The following is a 14518-nucleotide window of genomic DNA, read 5'->3' as shown; positions in this document are numbered from 1 at the left end:
AGTTCATTGTGTTTGCAAGAGCTGCCAAAATGATAACACGCACAGCAATCAAAAAATAAATAAAAAAAATTCTGACGTTTTCAGTGATGTATAGCTCCGGAAATGTCATGTACCAATTGTTAACTTTGCATTAATTCTGAGCACATACTGATTCTTTTCAGAGACTACTCGGAGGACGCCCCCCTGCTGAGAGGAGCGGTGTTTTTTGTCGGCATGGGGCTGTGGGGTGCACATAGGCTCTTCTGTTTGAAGAACTCTCCGATATCTGTGCTCCCCTCTTTTATAAAGGTAAATGACTACAGGGAATGCAGCCCAAGTGTTGTGGCGTGATTGAACATGACGATTAGTTTAGAAAATGTTTTTGTTTTGTTTTTTCCAGGCAATGAACTGTCCGAATGCAGTGGTGTCTTATGAGATCGTCCTGTCAATCACAAGACTGATCAAGAAGTACGGACGGGAAGTGCAGGCGGTCACGTGGGATGTTGTCTTGGATATCGTTAAACGATTGTTCCAGCAGCTCCAGGTACAGACCCATTTTATTGTAATATTTCTTATATTTGCTGTTATCCACTCTTTAGAAGACTTAATATTTGAGGCTCATCTTAAATTACTGATCCTGTATTATACCCCAGAGCTGCACTCACTATTCTGCTGGTGCAGTCACTATGTACATACATTACATTACTGGTCCTGAGTTACCTTCTGTATTATACCCCAGAGCTGCACTCACTATTCTGCTGGTGCAGTCACTGTGTACATACATTACATTACTGATCCTGAGTTACATCCTGTATTATACCCCAGAGCTGCACTCACTATTCTGCTGGTGCAGTCACTATGTACATACATTACATTACTGGTCCTGAGTTACCTTCTGTATTATACCCCAGAGCTGCACTCACTATTCTGCTGGTGCAGTCACTGTGTACATACATTACATTACTGATCCTGAGTTACATCCTGTATTATACTCCAGAGCTGCACTCACTATTCTGCTGGTGCAGTCACTGTGTACATACATTACATTCCTGATCCTGAGTTACCTCCTGTATCATTCTCCAGAGCTGCACTCACTATTCTGCTCGTCAGTCATTGTGTACGTTACTGACCTTGTTGCTGCTGCGGTTTCCAGGTGCTGCGGAGTCAGGAGCTGCGGGCGGCTGTGCACAACCTGCTGACCGCTATAGAGGAGCTGTATGACCAGAATGAATTCCACGGAGATGGGGACAGATTCTTTGAACTTGTAGAGAAAAACTCCGATGAGCGACCGGTAAGTTCCCAGCCTCGGCATTAGGAAACATAGATAACAATTTGTAAAAATTCTGCACACAGGTTTTTCGACCATAAGTCTCTCCGTAATCCGCCCCTATTCGATGCTACATTTCAGTATCCAGACGAGCATTCTACAAACTCCATCCACAATTACACTGTAACTTGACGACCTTTTCTGCAAATCCGCCATATTGATGCCATTTTGGACTCTTCTCAGGCCTGCTCTGTGGTGAATCTCATCACTTACCGTTCCAAGATCATTCACCCGGGGAAGGAGGGATGGGTGCAGGACCTGCAGAAACTGATGGACAAATACTTCAGGTCAGGGCAATGTGAAGTTTTGAACAACTTTTTCTAGTTTTACTTTTAAACATGGAATTCCCACCTTTCTAAATCCTGTTCTTGACGTGCTGCCCGCGCTGAGGTCCAGGTATTTTTTTTTTTTTTTTGTCTTCCAGGAATGAGTCTCGCTCTATCGTGCGTATGAAGGTTTTGGACGTCCTGTCGTTCTCTCTCAGCATCAACAGGCAGTTTTATGAGGTTTGTTTCCATGTTCTTAGCCTACAGGCTTCAGTTGTTCCCCCTGATAGGACTCTTATCTTGCATGAGCCCTGTACCTTGAAGACAACATATGGCTTTAAGCCCAACATTAAGTCCTTAACCCCTTCACGACATACGCCGTACATGTCGTGTCTCTCCCTTTGATATGAGCTCCAGCGTTGAGCCTACATCTTTCCCGGCACATGTCAGCTGCTCAAAACAGCTGACATGTGCCCCTAACAGTGCGGGTGGAATCGTAATCCACCCGCGGCTGTCGGCGCTAGTGTCACGGTAACGCGGGTCGCTGACTGGATGGCATGACGACAACCCCAGGGTCTTGAAATGAAAAACAACCTACACATGTTTTGTATCTACGAACTCGTAATGACCTGGAGAATCATAATGGCAGGTCCATTTTAGCATTTGGTGAACATGGTAAAAAATTAAAAAAAACGTAGTGGAATTGCACTTTTTTTTGCAATTTCACTGCACTTGGAATTGTTTTCCCGTTTTTGACTACACTGTATGGTAAAACCAAAGGTGTTGTTCAAAAGTAGAACTCGTCCCACAAAAACCAAGCCCTCACATGGCCATATTGATGGTAAAATATAAGAGTTATGGCTCCGTGAGGAAGGGGAGCGAAAAACTAAAAAGGGCCGTGGCGTTAAGGGGTTAAAGGGAATCTGTCAGAAGGATTTTATGTAATGAGAGCAGCATGATGTAGGGGCAGAGACCCTGATTCTAGCGATGTCACTTTGATACCATCCCTCTTTTCTCTGCTGCAGAGCTCTGAATGCTGTGCAATACTTTCCTTTCCTAAGTTTCTCATGTTTTTGTCTCAATAGGAAGAACTGATTGAGAAGGTGGTTACCTGCCAGTTGGCCCACATTCCTGAAGATAAGGATCATCAAGTCCGAAAACTTGCCACCCAGCTGCTGGTGGACTTGGCTGAATGCTGCCACTCCTGCCACTTCAACGGCCTGATGGACATCATTGAGAGGGTGAGGGTTGCGTCTGTCATCTTCTTATGGGACCTTTTTTGGATATCCTTCTATGGACACTTTGCATCCATCTTACGACATATGGACCAGCTAAGTGTTAAAGAAAAGGGCCCCTGGCAGTTATATACCCATGTCACATTATCGTAGTATGAAGCCAACTTTTTTTTTTTTTTAATAGGTTGTTACCCGTTCTCTGTCACTGTCTGAGTCTGCAGGACAGGACTCATCGTCCCTGGAAGATGTGAAGACCTCTGTGCTGGGACTCATGGTTATACTACAGGTGGGAAGGAGCACTTACTATTCATGTCTTAAAGGGGTACTCATCTTGCATCACCAGGATATGCTATCCCTTTATGATCACTGGTCTGACCTTAGTCCCCCACCCATCTTGTGACTATAAGGACTGCAGTTATACTGCGGCGTCCTGTTCTATGTTTCTACCTTGCCACCCAGCTGGGCACATAAAACTGCAGCCGACCACTTTTCTCTCTGCGGTGGAAGGTGTGCAAAGGGCAGAACATTAAGCCAGCAATGTGGTGGATTTGTTCTTCAGATTAGCAGGGTCCCAGAGGTTTCACCCTCTCCCACAATCATAAGTCGATGGTAAAACTACGGGCGTACTGTAATTTTATAACGTTGGATGGCAGCTTTTAACATGTCTATTGTCTGTGCAGACCAAGCTGTATTCTCTACCGGCCAGTCATGCCATGCGTGTGTACGAGATGTTGGTCAACCATATCCAGCTGCACTACAGAAACCTATACAGCTCCCCCATGGCCAGCAGTATCCGCCTGCAGGTGAGTCTCGGCTGAATTTAGACCGTCCGAACTGCCTGCTAGTCTCCCGACCCGATCTCGGCAGCCTCATTTATGCCTTGTTCTGGTCTGGAGACTTGCAGCCGGTCCGTACAGATACTGATTTTCTTTGATGGTGGCCATTGGAAGACTATCTAACTTTTGCAAAAAAATGGACACAACATCAATATAGTTTATTGCCTTTGGTCACTCTCTAACTTTTGCGCTCTCCTGGGAAATCCATTTTAAGAGTCTCCTCTGGTCAGTTCATGAGCTCGTATAGATGTCCTGATTCTTTATTTTTCTTGGAAGGTGTTTGATTTCTTCTTGCTGCTACGAACTGACTCTCTGAAACGCATCGGTCTTCCCAACAAGGATGGAGCCGTGAGGTTCAGCCCGTACTGCCTTTGTGAATCTGTGTAAGTGGGTGAATTGGGGGTCCTCGGAGATGTAGTTATGTGATTCATCTTACACTTATAAAGCAAAGTCTGGGAATAAATCTATATGCTGTGGAGCAGAAATGGTAGGAACCTGGTGAAGACATTAGCCTTCACTTAGTCTGTGGACACGATTTCTGGGCATTGTTTTAAGTGAAGGGTTTATACCAGGCTAGTAAGTTATCCCCTATCCTGAGTATAGTACATAGGACATCTTCCTGATTGTTAGGACCCCCATTGATCCATAGAGTGGGTCTCTGAAGAGCCCTGTCTGGAGCAGAGGCTGACCGTGTGCACCTCCATTTATTCTCAGTGCTGCTCCATACTATCCAGATCACTGAGGGGTCCGGCATTTGCACACTTAGTGCACAATAACTTATCCCCCTATCCTATCTGTGGGGTAACTTAAACTTGGCACAGCTTCTTAAGTATTTTTTTATCCCTTCAGGACTGAGCCTGAGAAAAGGCTGCCGGGTACCCTGTCTCCTCCTGCGGGGAGCCCCAGCCTCTCCTCCCAGGGCGGCTACCCTCGCATGGGTTTCCTGCCATTCTCCTTGGCATTTGGGACCATTCTACAATGCCTAAAACAGGTATCGTGCTCATCCTTTGTCACTGGGTTTTATTCTGACTTTAGTGTTTTTAGTTAATTTTCTTTTTTAACCCTTAATCTCATAGGAGACAGACTGGAAAGTTCTAAAACTGGTTCTGAACAAGCTGCCGGAGTGCCTTCGTTACAAGCTCCTCATCCTGTCCTCCCCTTGCAACATTGACCAGCTGTCGGCTTCTCTGTGCACCATGGTGAGCAACCTGCAACCCGTACCACCTAGGCAAACCTAGTCTGCATGGATGACCTCGAAAATTTTTTTTTTTTTTTTTTTTTTTTTAAGCTGTCAGACCGAAGTGCAAGCGATCGCCTTTACAACACACCGGACGGTTTCTCTCGTACGGACCTGCAGCTTGCGGTGGTTCCTGTGCTGACTGCGCTGACTTCATACCACCCGTACTTAGACATCAGTAAGCAGGTATGACCATACTTGGCAGTTCCTGGAAAGATTAGTCTGTCTTTTCCATGTATAATAGTACAGCGCACACTAAAGGACGAACTGAAGCAATTCTCCTAGATTGACATCTTAATTCGGGTCTTTATTGAATTCCTTTTGCATTGATGGCTTATCCTGTAGCACATCAGTATGGCTGTATCAGCCGTGATAGACGTCCATCCATCTGTCCGTCAGATTCTGCAAATGCTCTGCCCAATCAGATGAGCAGGATTGAGCCACAGCACCAACCACATACATATAGCTGCCATCACTGTCATAAAACTGTGGCAGAGGGGCCACAGTACTCCCTGTAATCACCGCTGCTTTTATCTTGGGTTAGGCCATCAACGTACATTCTGGAAAACCTCTTGGAGATTGTTCAGGACTTTGATAGTGCTGGCATATAGCTCAGTAATATCAGATCGGTGACGATCCGACACCTGCCATTTCTACTGATCTGTTATCACTTCTTGCAGCACAGTGTGTGAAGCTCCATCTTCTGTTATGGGTCAGATTTGAGTTTTGTTTTTTTTTTGTTTTTTTTGTTTTTTCTTACCATGCCTGATGATTCTTGTTCACAGAAGGAAATGGTGCGTTGTCTGGAAACCGGCCTGATCTACCGCTGTGCCAAGCAGTGTGTGGTCGCCCTGTCCATGTGCATGGTGGAGATGCCAGGGATCCTGATTAAATCGCTGCCTGTGCTCATTGTGAAACTGACTCACATCTCCGCCACAGTCACCATGGCCATCCCCATGCTGGAATTTCTGTCCAGTAAGTTAATTCCTACAATGGTAGGGGGATCAGAAAATCAGCAAGGCTGTATGATAATGTGATGGCGACTGTGAATCCTTCTCGTGTCCACTTTCTTTTCTTTTCCAGCTCTTGTGCGTCTGCCGCACCTTTATGGCAACTTTGCTGCAGAGCAGTATGTCAGTGTGTTCGCCATTTCTCTTCCCTACACAAATCCATCAAGGTAAGTAGCTGCTTATTCTGTTTTTTTTGTTTTTTTTTTTTATATTTAGAGAACCCATCACCGACCCCCCCCAGGTCCCACACTGATCCCTACATTGTTGCTGTGTTGAACTAGCGAGGTGGCTGTGCACACTCCTTTCATTACTGCTGGAGGTAGTGGAGTACAACACATCTTTATCGAGTAGTCCCATTGAGAAAAACCAGGGCAGTGGTGTGCACTCACAGCTAGTGATGAGCGAGTATACTTGTTGCTCGGGTGGTCTCCAAGTATTTGTAATTGTTCGGAGATTTAGTTTATCGCCTCAGCTGAATGATTTACGGCTACTAGACTGCTTGATTACATGTGGGGATTCCCTAGCAACCAGGCAACCCCCACATGTACTCAGCCTGGATAGTAGATGTAAATCATTCAGCTGCCGCGATAAACTAAATCTCTGAGCAGTCACAAATACTCAGAGACCACCCGAGCGTGCTCTGGAAAACCCGAGCAACGAGTATACTCACTCATCACTATTCACGGCCAAGGATCCATTTGTCAGATCGAATCTGGATCGCTGGGGATCAGCATGCGAACACCTATCGATCTGCTATTTAGACTAATGACTAAAATTTTGGGGAAGAACCATTTTTTTAAGGCATATGACAGCGCAAAGCATGAGATACTGAAAATTGCATCTGGACATTCTCAACTTTTTTTAAAGTGTGTTTTTTATTTATTTATTTTTTTGGGGGGGTAATTTAATTTTTTATAAACTCCGTACACTTTTCAGTATCTCTGCCATGACTCCATTACAGATAAATGTATCATCTACCTGTACAACCTCCTTCCTTACAGGTTTAATCAGTACATAGTGTTCCTGGCCCATCACGTCATCGCCATGTGGTTCATCAGATGTCGGCTGCCTTTTCGAAGAGACTTTGTGCCTTACATAACCAAGGTAAACTGCGACTGGTTACCGGATCCATACTGTTATCCCGAAATTCTGCTCAGCTCAGCCCACCCTCCTCTTCACCTTCACAGGGTCTTCGCTCCAATGTCCTGCAGAGCTTTGATGACACTCCTGAAAAGGGGAGCTTCAGGGCCCGCAGCACCAGTCTGAATGAGAGGCCGAAAAGGTAAGACGTCTTCCTGCATGTGAAGCTGTAGGATAGCTCTTCATCACGGCATCCATTGCATCCCGGGACCACCCATAGTGACTCCCATCATTTAGCTGTGAAGTAACTTTCCACCTGTCGCTGTATAGTAGTAACCTATATCAAAGGGTCACAGTACTGTATGTCTTGGACTCGTCAGGGGATCACATTGAGACTAATTTCTAGAATGAAATGGCTCTTGCCCCTTTGGTACATTGCAGAGCTTTCTATCACGAGGAATGATTTACCGTACTTTCCTATGATTTTTGCCCCGGCTTTAGGCTTTTGGGCGTTTCTCGATCCTGCGTCCTTTGTCTTGCATTTTTTTTACATGTTCATCACCATGCCGCACATCTGTATATGATGGCTTCCCCGCCGGCGGCTCCTTCATCGCTCTGCCTGCGACCATTACACCAGTGACTACTACCCTCACTCTCCATTCCCAACTTAGGTTTTATTTCCGTATGAATGCTGCTTTGTGTTGTGGATTTTGCTCTCATGCGCCTGTAATTTGCTAATTTGTGTTTCCACAATCTTGACAGGGAAATCTATTACATTAACAGGTATGTTGCGGTGCTTTCACCCACCCGCACCGGGTGCCATCGTCCAGGTGCTGCCAGGTGACGGCTATCTCATGGAAGGGAAAAAAAAAACTTTATTCTTTAAGGCGTCTCATTTTGCACATCACTGAGACATGTTGCATTTTCTGCTATTTGCTTTTTTTTCATGTCCTCTGAAGACCCCTCCACTAGGAGCAGCTAATAAACAGCTGACTGCGACACATTTGACTGGACGCATGTAATACACTTCATCTATAAAGGGGGCACATGGGGCATTCATACTTGTAATGGGGGACACTTTATATACAGGCACTCGTGTCAGTACTTCAATATCTGAACTAATACTTTTTAGGGGGAATTACGACTTTATAAGGGGCACACAAGACTATTCTATAAGGAGGCACTCGAGGCATTTCAACTTTCTACCGTGGTACTAGGACTTTGCAAGTAATGCCCCATTATAAACGTGAAACGTCTCGTGTGCCCCCTCGTAGAATAATCTCTGGTGTTCCCTAAAAAGTATTACTTCTGAGTGGCTCCATATAACGTAATAATTAACAGGGTCCCCCTTAGAGTTTGCCACAATGGGGGAGGGGGGCTGTTCTAGGCATTACTACTTTATAAAGGGGTGCTCTGGGACTCTTCTTTATAAGGGACACCTAGCACAGGATTCCTTGCCACTTGGGGAATTACAACCTTTCGATGGGCTTCGTCATCTTCTTGGCATAGCATGTCACTTGTCACAATTTCTCCCTGCTAAACATGGATTCCAGGGTAAGAGGTTAGGGGTCCATGTATTTAAATCTTATAATTATTATTATATATGCAGTCCAGGTTCCCCCCCATAGATCTGCAGTGTCTCCTTTTTCATTTCCATGAGATGTGGTCGCCCGCAGTGCCTGGACGATGCCTCCAATATAATCACAGGTGGATTTCTTGGTCTTTTTCCTGCTGTTTCTGTTGCACTGCTGCTTTTTGTCTTAAATATATCTTTTTTTTTTTTTTTTTTTTCTTTATTTTAATTGTTTTTTTTTAATTTTTTATATAAAATGTAATTTTATTAAAAAGACCATTTGTGCGCTGCAGATATCGGTACATGAAGTCTGAACAGTAGTAAATAACAAGCACCACAATGTCTGCTGTTCACTAGTTTAGCCTGGACAAAAAGAATCCAGGTTAAGACATGCAATTCTGGCTTGGACACGTCTTCCTTAAATATTAGGAAACTGCATGATTGGCAAACTCCTGGTGTATTGTGACCTGTGCCCGCTGTAATTGAGGGGCAGCCATGGTGAATTTGATTCCTCTCTGGTATCCTATAGATTGTTTTGACTGTTTCATTTGTAGCTGCTGTAGTAAAGTCGTGTTAAATATTAAATGGAGGGAGAGGAGGGGGATGCAGCTGCAGTCAATGACCTGAGATTGCTTGCTATGATAGGGGAGAAGAAACTGTACCAGCCAGAACCCACATAATCCGTGCATAGATGCAGATAATGTGCAACTGCATACAGGAGTATTATCGGATAGAGCTGGTAAATACCAGCAATTTGCCAATTTTCAACATTTTCAGCCGTTCTCAAGATATTAACACTTTTTTTTTTTTTTTTTTTCTTATTTACAGTTCGTTCTCTTGGAGACCGACCACTGCTGCTAGCCAGGATAACATGCACAGTGCTTAAAGGTTCTTTTCTATTGAGCTTGTAAGTACTGATTTTGAAATGGGAGCGCACTGTTACCTCCTAATCCCGGCCAGCTTCAGCGCAGTGCTTGCAAGCAAAACTGCAGCAGTGGCCGGTCTCCAAGGCAACCAGCTGTAAACAATCGTTAATATATCAAGAACAAGTGATCATTTTAATAAAAAGTAAATTGCAAAAGTGCTTGTATTTACATTCTCTATCCAACAAAATCCAGCTATGGGACTAATTCTGTAAGGGATTAATGTGCCCATGCAGTTCCCTAATATTGTCAGGGGAGCACCAGTCCATGTCGGCCACAATTGACTCCGAAGATGACTTTGCCGAGTTTTATTTAATTTTCTCATTTTGCCCTCCCATTTGTCGCATTTATTATGTTTTTTTTGTTTGTTTTTCTTTCTCCCTTTCTATGGTGTACCCCCCCACGGGCCTTCTGATGTACCCACTCTTCACATCTTTACACTGGTTTCCACCTTCATCCTTTTGTGTGGTTGGGGGTGAATACTTTCTCCCTACCTCACGTGGGCTGGGTCGGCGGGCATCAATGCCCCAATTTAATATCGTCCTGCGGGGGTCACTCTTTGAACGGGTAGCTTGAAGCTATCCAAACCAGCTAAGCCGGGCTTGAGTGACTCCTCCCCGGTGAAGGAGATGAGGGACCTCTCCAATGCCTTTCGATCTCGCAGCATCAGCGTGTCGGAGCGTGCTGCATACAGGTATAGGGGGGGGGACCGGGTTACATTGTACCCGCACACTGGGCTATTGAATTGCATGCCAAGGAGACTTGCATGGCAGTCCTAGACACTAGTGTCCACTCTGTAACCAGCGCCCAGCCGCCCTAACCCAATGCACGTTTTATCTACTGAAACTTTTGCAACAATTAGAAGAACTTTAACAAATGAGACGAGTGCAATCTGAACATCACCAGGGGGTGGGGGGGCATTGTAGACTTAAGTGTTATGATTGGTGCATGATTGATATTAATACTGAATCGGGTCTGTGGATCATGACTTGGGTTCTTCCTCTAGTTTCCTTGGGTTTGATCCATCGGATTGGCCGATCCATGCATTACTGATAAGATGGGTCTGGCATGCAATTTCTCAACAATTGATTATAACCGTGCAACTTTGCTTCACTTCTTATTGACCTGGAGTATCAGCCTTCATGCATCAACGTAGCCAGGCTCATCTGCAGGTGCAAAAAAGTGCAAGAGTTTACAAGTAGCATCTGTGTTGCCTCAAACCTGCGCAATGATCGGTGTCTGCAGGTGGGCATGACTGGCATCAGCAGCCGCACTATGGGACCCCAGCTTTAATCTGGCCAAACACTCTTAGAAAATCTAGCTCTTCTGACTCCCCCTGTATGCATTGATGGGGGAGTAAGTGGTTGCCTCTGACAGCTGCTTATTTACTGTAAGAACTAATGGAAGAGGCCTATAGGAGCTCAACTGCTTGTTTTCCTATTCGGCTTCTCTTCCCTACTTCTGTTTCACTTGCCCTTGCCTTTTTTCCTTCTTTGCCCATGCCTTTTTTCCTTCTTTGCCCTTGCCTTTTTTTTTACCCTTGCCTTTTTTTTGCCTTTGCCTTTTTTTTGCCTTTTTTTCCTTCCTTCTTTGCCCTTGCCTTTTTTTCCTTTTCCTTCTTTGCCCTTGCCTTTTTTCCTTCTTTACCCTTGCCTTTTTTTACCCTTGCCTTTTTTTTGCCTTTTTTTCCCTTCCTTCTTTGCCCTTGCCTTTTTTCCTTCTTTACCCTTGCCTTTTTTTCCGTCTATGCCCTTGCCTTTTTTTTCCGTCTATGCCTTTGCTTCTCTTGTACTCCACCTCTCTGAATCCAACAACAACCTGCGCTGATGACCGGGTGATTATGTGCACTCTGCAGCGGTGATATCGCATGGACGGCACTGCCTAGCAGCCCCATTGAAATAGGCGGCAGCAGGTGTTGAGCTCAGTGATTGGTTGCAGCGCTAGTCATGTGACATTGGACACAGAGTTGGAGTACAAGCTGACTTTAAGTGACTAATTAGTAGTAAAAAAAAAAAAACCTGAAAGGAGAAAATCCCTTTAATGTGAATGGCGGCCACACTTCGGCTGACTTTCTAACAGAACAAAACCTCCATATACTCTGTGCATTGAGATCTTTCAGATTGGCACATGGCTGGCGAGTTTGCGTTTTGGGTCATGGTCCATGCAGAAGTAAAGCAAAGTTATGTAGGATGATTAAAGCTGGAGCTGCCCTTTAAGGCAAAATCTGCATAGTCTGAGAGGAAATGGGAAATCTAAGGTTCTGCCTTGTGTAGTGGCTTTCTCCGGGTTCAGTCATGCTCCTACAGACCTGCCGTGAAGAGCGTCCGTAGTCTAACACGTCATTGTCTCGTCCAGCCGGTTGCAGGTGTCCGTCACCAGCACCAGCCTGAGCTCGGCCGATGAGAGCTCCATGGCCCAGGCCGACGACAGCCTGAAAAATCTCCATCTAGAGCTAACGGAGATCTGTCTAGACATGATGGCCAGATACGTGTTCTCCAACTTCACTGCGGTTCCCAAGAGGTGAGTCTAAAGCGGCAGAAGCCCTTTGTATCCATTGGGGGAGTGCCGACTGTTATACAAGCAGCGACCGGAGCGAGCCCAGATCACTGCTGTTTGACCACTTAGATGCCGCTGTCAATCTCTTTACCTTCCAGGTCTCCGGTTGGGGAGTTCCTCCTGGACGGAGGAAGAACCAAGACCTGGCTGGTTGGAAATAAATTGGTGACTGTGACAACAAGTGTAGGGAGAGGGACACGTTATCTCCTTGGCCTGGATACTGGGGAGGTCCCGAAAGAGGGGGATGGTGATGCCAGGTAACTGCGGCTTCCTTACAATACTCTGTGCTGGCATATTGCAGGGGAAGTTTGTGGTAAGATATTGCTGGGGTTCACAATCGTTTTGGGGAACCTAATGTGTTTTCTGTCTTGAAGCACATCTATGCAAACCGAGGTCCCAAAGATCGAGGTGACAGTGAGAAAGTCTGGTCTGCAGCGCCACCGAGTCCGCTCCATGTCTGGTGAGCTCACAACATTGACGGAGAATTCCTCTGACTTTCTAGGATTACGGGGGAAACGTCGGTGCTGCATACATCAGGAACCATGGCACAGATTCCACCAAAATCTACTGTCTCTACTTTATAGTGATTGACAAGCCACAGAATTAATGGTGCATCACTAGTAGGGTCTCTGCCCCATAATAATGCCATAACCTGAGCATCACTAGTAGGGTCTCTTCCCCAGAATACCATAACCTGAGCATCACTAGTGGGGTCTCTGCCCCAGAATGCCATAACCTGAGCATCACTAGTAGGGTCTCTGCCCCAGAATAATGCCATAACCTGAGCATCACTAGTAGGGTCTCTGCCCCAGAATGCCATAACCTGAGCATCACTAGTAGGGTCTCTGCCCCAGAATAATGCCATAACCTGAGCATCACTAGTAGGGTCTCTGCCCCAGAACAATGCCATAACCTGAGCATCACTAGTAGGGTTTCTTCCCCATAATAATGCGATAACCTGAGCATCACTAGTAGGGTCTCTGCCCCATAATAATGCCATAACCTGAGCATCACTAGTAGGGTTTCTGCCCCATAATAATGCCATATACTGAGCATCACTAGTAGGGTTTCTGCCCCATAATAATGCCATATACTGAGCATCAGTAGTAGGGTCTCTGCCCCATAATAATGCCATAACCTGAGCATCACTAGTAGGGTTTCTGCCCCATAATAATGCCATATACTGAGCATCACTAGTAGGGTTTCTGCCCCATAATAATGCCATATACTGAGCATCAGTAGTAGGGTCTCTGCCCCATAATAATGCCATAACCTGAGCATCACTAGTAGGGTTTCTGCCCCATAATAATGCCATAACCTGAGCATCACTAGTAGGGTTTCTGCCCCATAATAATGCCATAACCTGAGCATCACTAGTAGGGTTTCTGCCCCATAATAATGCCATATACTGAGCATCACTAGTAGGGTATGTTCCCCCGCTATGTATAGTGTGAGACTATGATTTTCTCACATTATACCTGAGTGCCATCTTCACCCCCCCATACGCCACTGCTGGCACAAGTCCTCCTGCGATGACTTATTACTTTCCTACATCTTTATCACGTTTTTCATATTTAATACTTTTCTGTAACGATCGAATGTTGGTCATGAATCTATCTTATTTTTCCGGCTGTTTTCGTAGCATGGCCGCTGTACTGCCATGTGCCCGAGATATTTGCATGCATCTCCCTGCTGCGCCATGCTACTGTACCCGCATAACCTGAGACTGTGGTCTCCAGCAGTCACACAACTGCAACCCATAATCTGTCATTGAATGCTGAGAGTTGTAGTTCTGCCAGCGCTGTGGTATGCAGTCGGTGGCCTGGAGACCCTTTGTTGGTGGTTCTGGTTGCTCCGCTAGTTCACTGATGGTTTTCCAGGTGGTCATGGGTTACGCGCTGGTTCTGAAGGCGGCTCCTTGTCTTCTGGAGTCAGAGCAGACAAGTCTCCCCGCCGGGTCCAGACGAAGAGGGAGAAGCCTACATTGGCGGACTTTGTCCCGGTGCTGACACAGGGCTGGGCTGAGATACTTGTGCGAAGACCTACAGGTAAGTGAAGCCTTGCAGGAACCTGACATAAATTCGTTAATGTCCATAAAATACGCACAAAGACAGGAGCCGAACAGAAATTAAGAGGTATAGAAAACCTGTCTGCGGTGGGAGCCCAGGAGCTCCAGGCCACGCCCTCTAACCCAAGCCCCACCCCCTCCGCCAGCCGCAGGTGCCAGGATGAAGCTTCCATCTGTGCTCTTTCCCCAGGTAATACCAGCTGGCTCATGAGTCTGGAGAACCCCCTGAGCCCCTTCTCCTCAGACATTAACAATATGCCGCTGCAAGAACTGTCCAATGCCCTGATGGCAGCCGAGAGGTTCAAGGAACATCGAGAGACCGCGCTGTACAAGTCCCTCTCCATGCCCGCCTCCAGCCTGAGCACCGCGGCAAGCAAGCCCACGCGCCTCCAGAGATCCAACACAGGTCGGTGGGCATGGGAAGATCC

At 46.0% G+C, this 14518-nt stretch overlaps 1 protein-coding gene across 5 annotated transcripts in view; it reads left to right on the top strand.

Annotated features, from left to right (window-relative positions):
• Positions 1–14518, top strand: part of TSC2 (TSC complex subunit 2) — a 29594-nt gene that overhangs the window by 5763 nt on the left and 9313 nt on the right. For 3 of the 5 annotated variants that reach the window (XM_069734591.1, XM_069734592.1, XM_069734589.1), the window contains exons 10-31: positions 162–288; positions 380–523; positions 1133–1270; positions 1490–1593; positions 1731–1812; positions 2658–2813; positions 2992–3093; positions 3488–3610; positions 3920–4026; positions 4493–4634; positions 4720–4842; positions 4932–5066; positions 5666–5855; positions 5964–6057; positions 6892–6994; positions 7078–7172; positions 10038–10160; positions 11822–11986; positions 12121–12279; positions 12397–12482; positions 13903–14070; positions 14281–14496. In XM_069734591.1, coding sequence (XP_069590692.1) covers positions 162–288; positions 380–523; positions 1133–1270; positions 1490–1593; positions 1731–1812; positions 2658–2813; positions 2992–3093; positions 3488–3610; positions 3920–4026; positions 4493–4634; positions 4720–4842; positions 4932–5066; positions 5666–5855; positions 5964–6057; positions 6892–6994; positions 7078–7172; positions 10038–10160; positions 11822–11986; positions 12121–12279; positions 12397–12482; positions 13903–14070; positions 14281–14496 — 2882 coding nt within the window. The remainder of the gene's footprint in view (positions 1–161; positions 289–379; positions 524–1132; positions 1271–1489; positions 1594–1730; positions 1813–2657; positions 2814–2991; positions 3094–3487; positions 3611–3919; positions 4027–4492; positions 4635–4719; positions 4843–4931; positions 5067–5665; positions 5856–5963; positions 6058–6891; positions 6995–7077; positions 7173–10037; positions 10161–11821; positions 11987–12120; positions 12280–12396; positions 12483–13902; positions 14071–14280; positions 14497–14518) is intronic. The other 2 variants (XM_069734594.1, XM_069734593.1) reach the window with 1 other exon arrangement.

This window comes from Ranitomeya imitator, chromosome 7 (genome assembly GCF_032444005.1).
Source record: "Ranitomeya imitator isolate aRanImi1 chromosome 7, aRanImi1.pri, whole genome shotgun sequence".
Lineage (NCBI taxonomy): Eukaryota > Metazoa > Chordata > Amphibia > Anura > Dendrobatidae > Ranitomeya > Ranitomeya imitator.
This window is presented reverse-complemented; position numbering and strand designations above follow the sequence as displayed.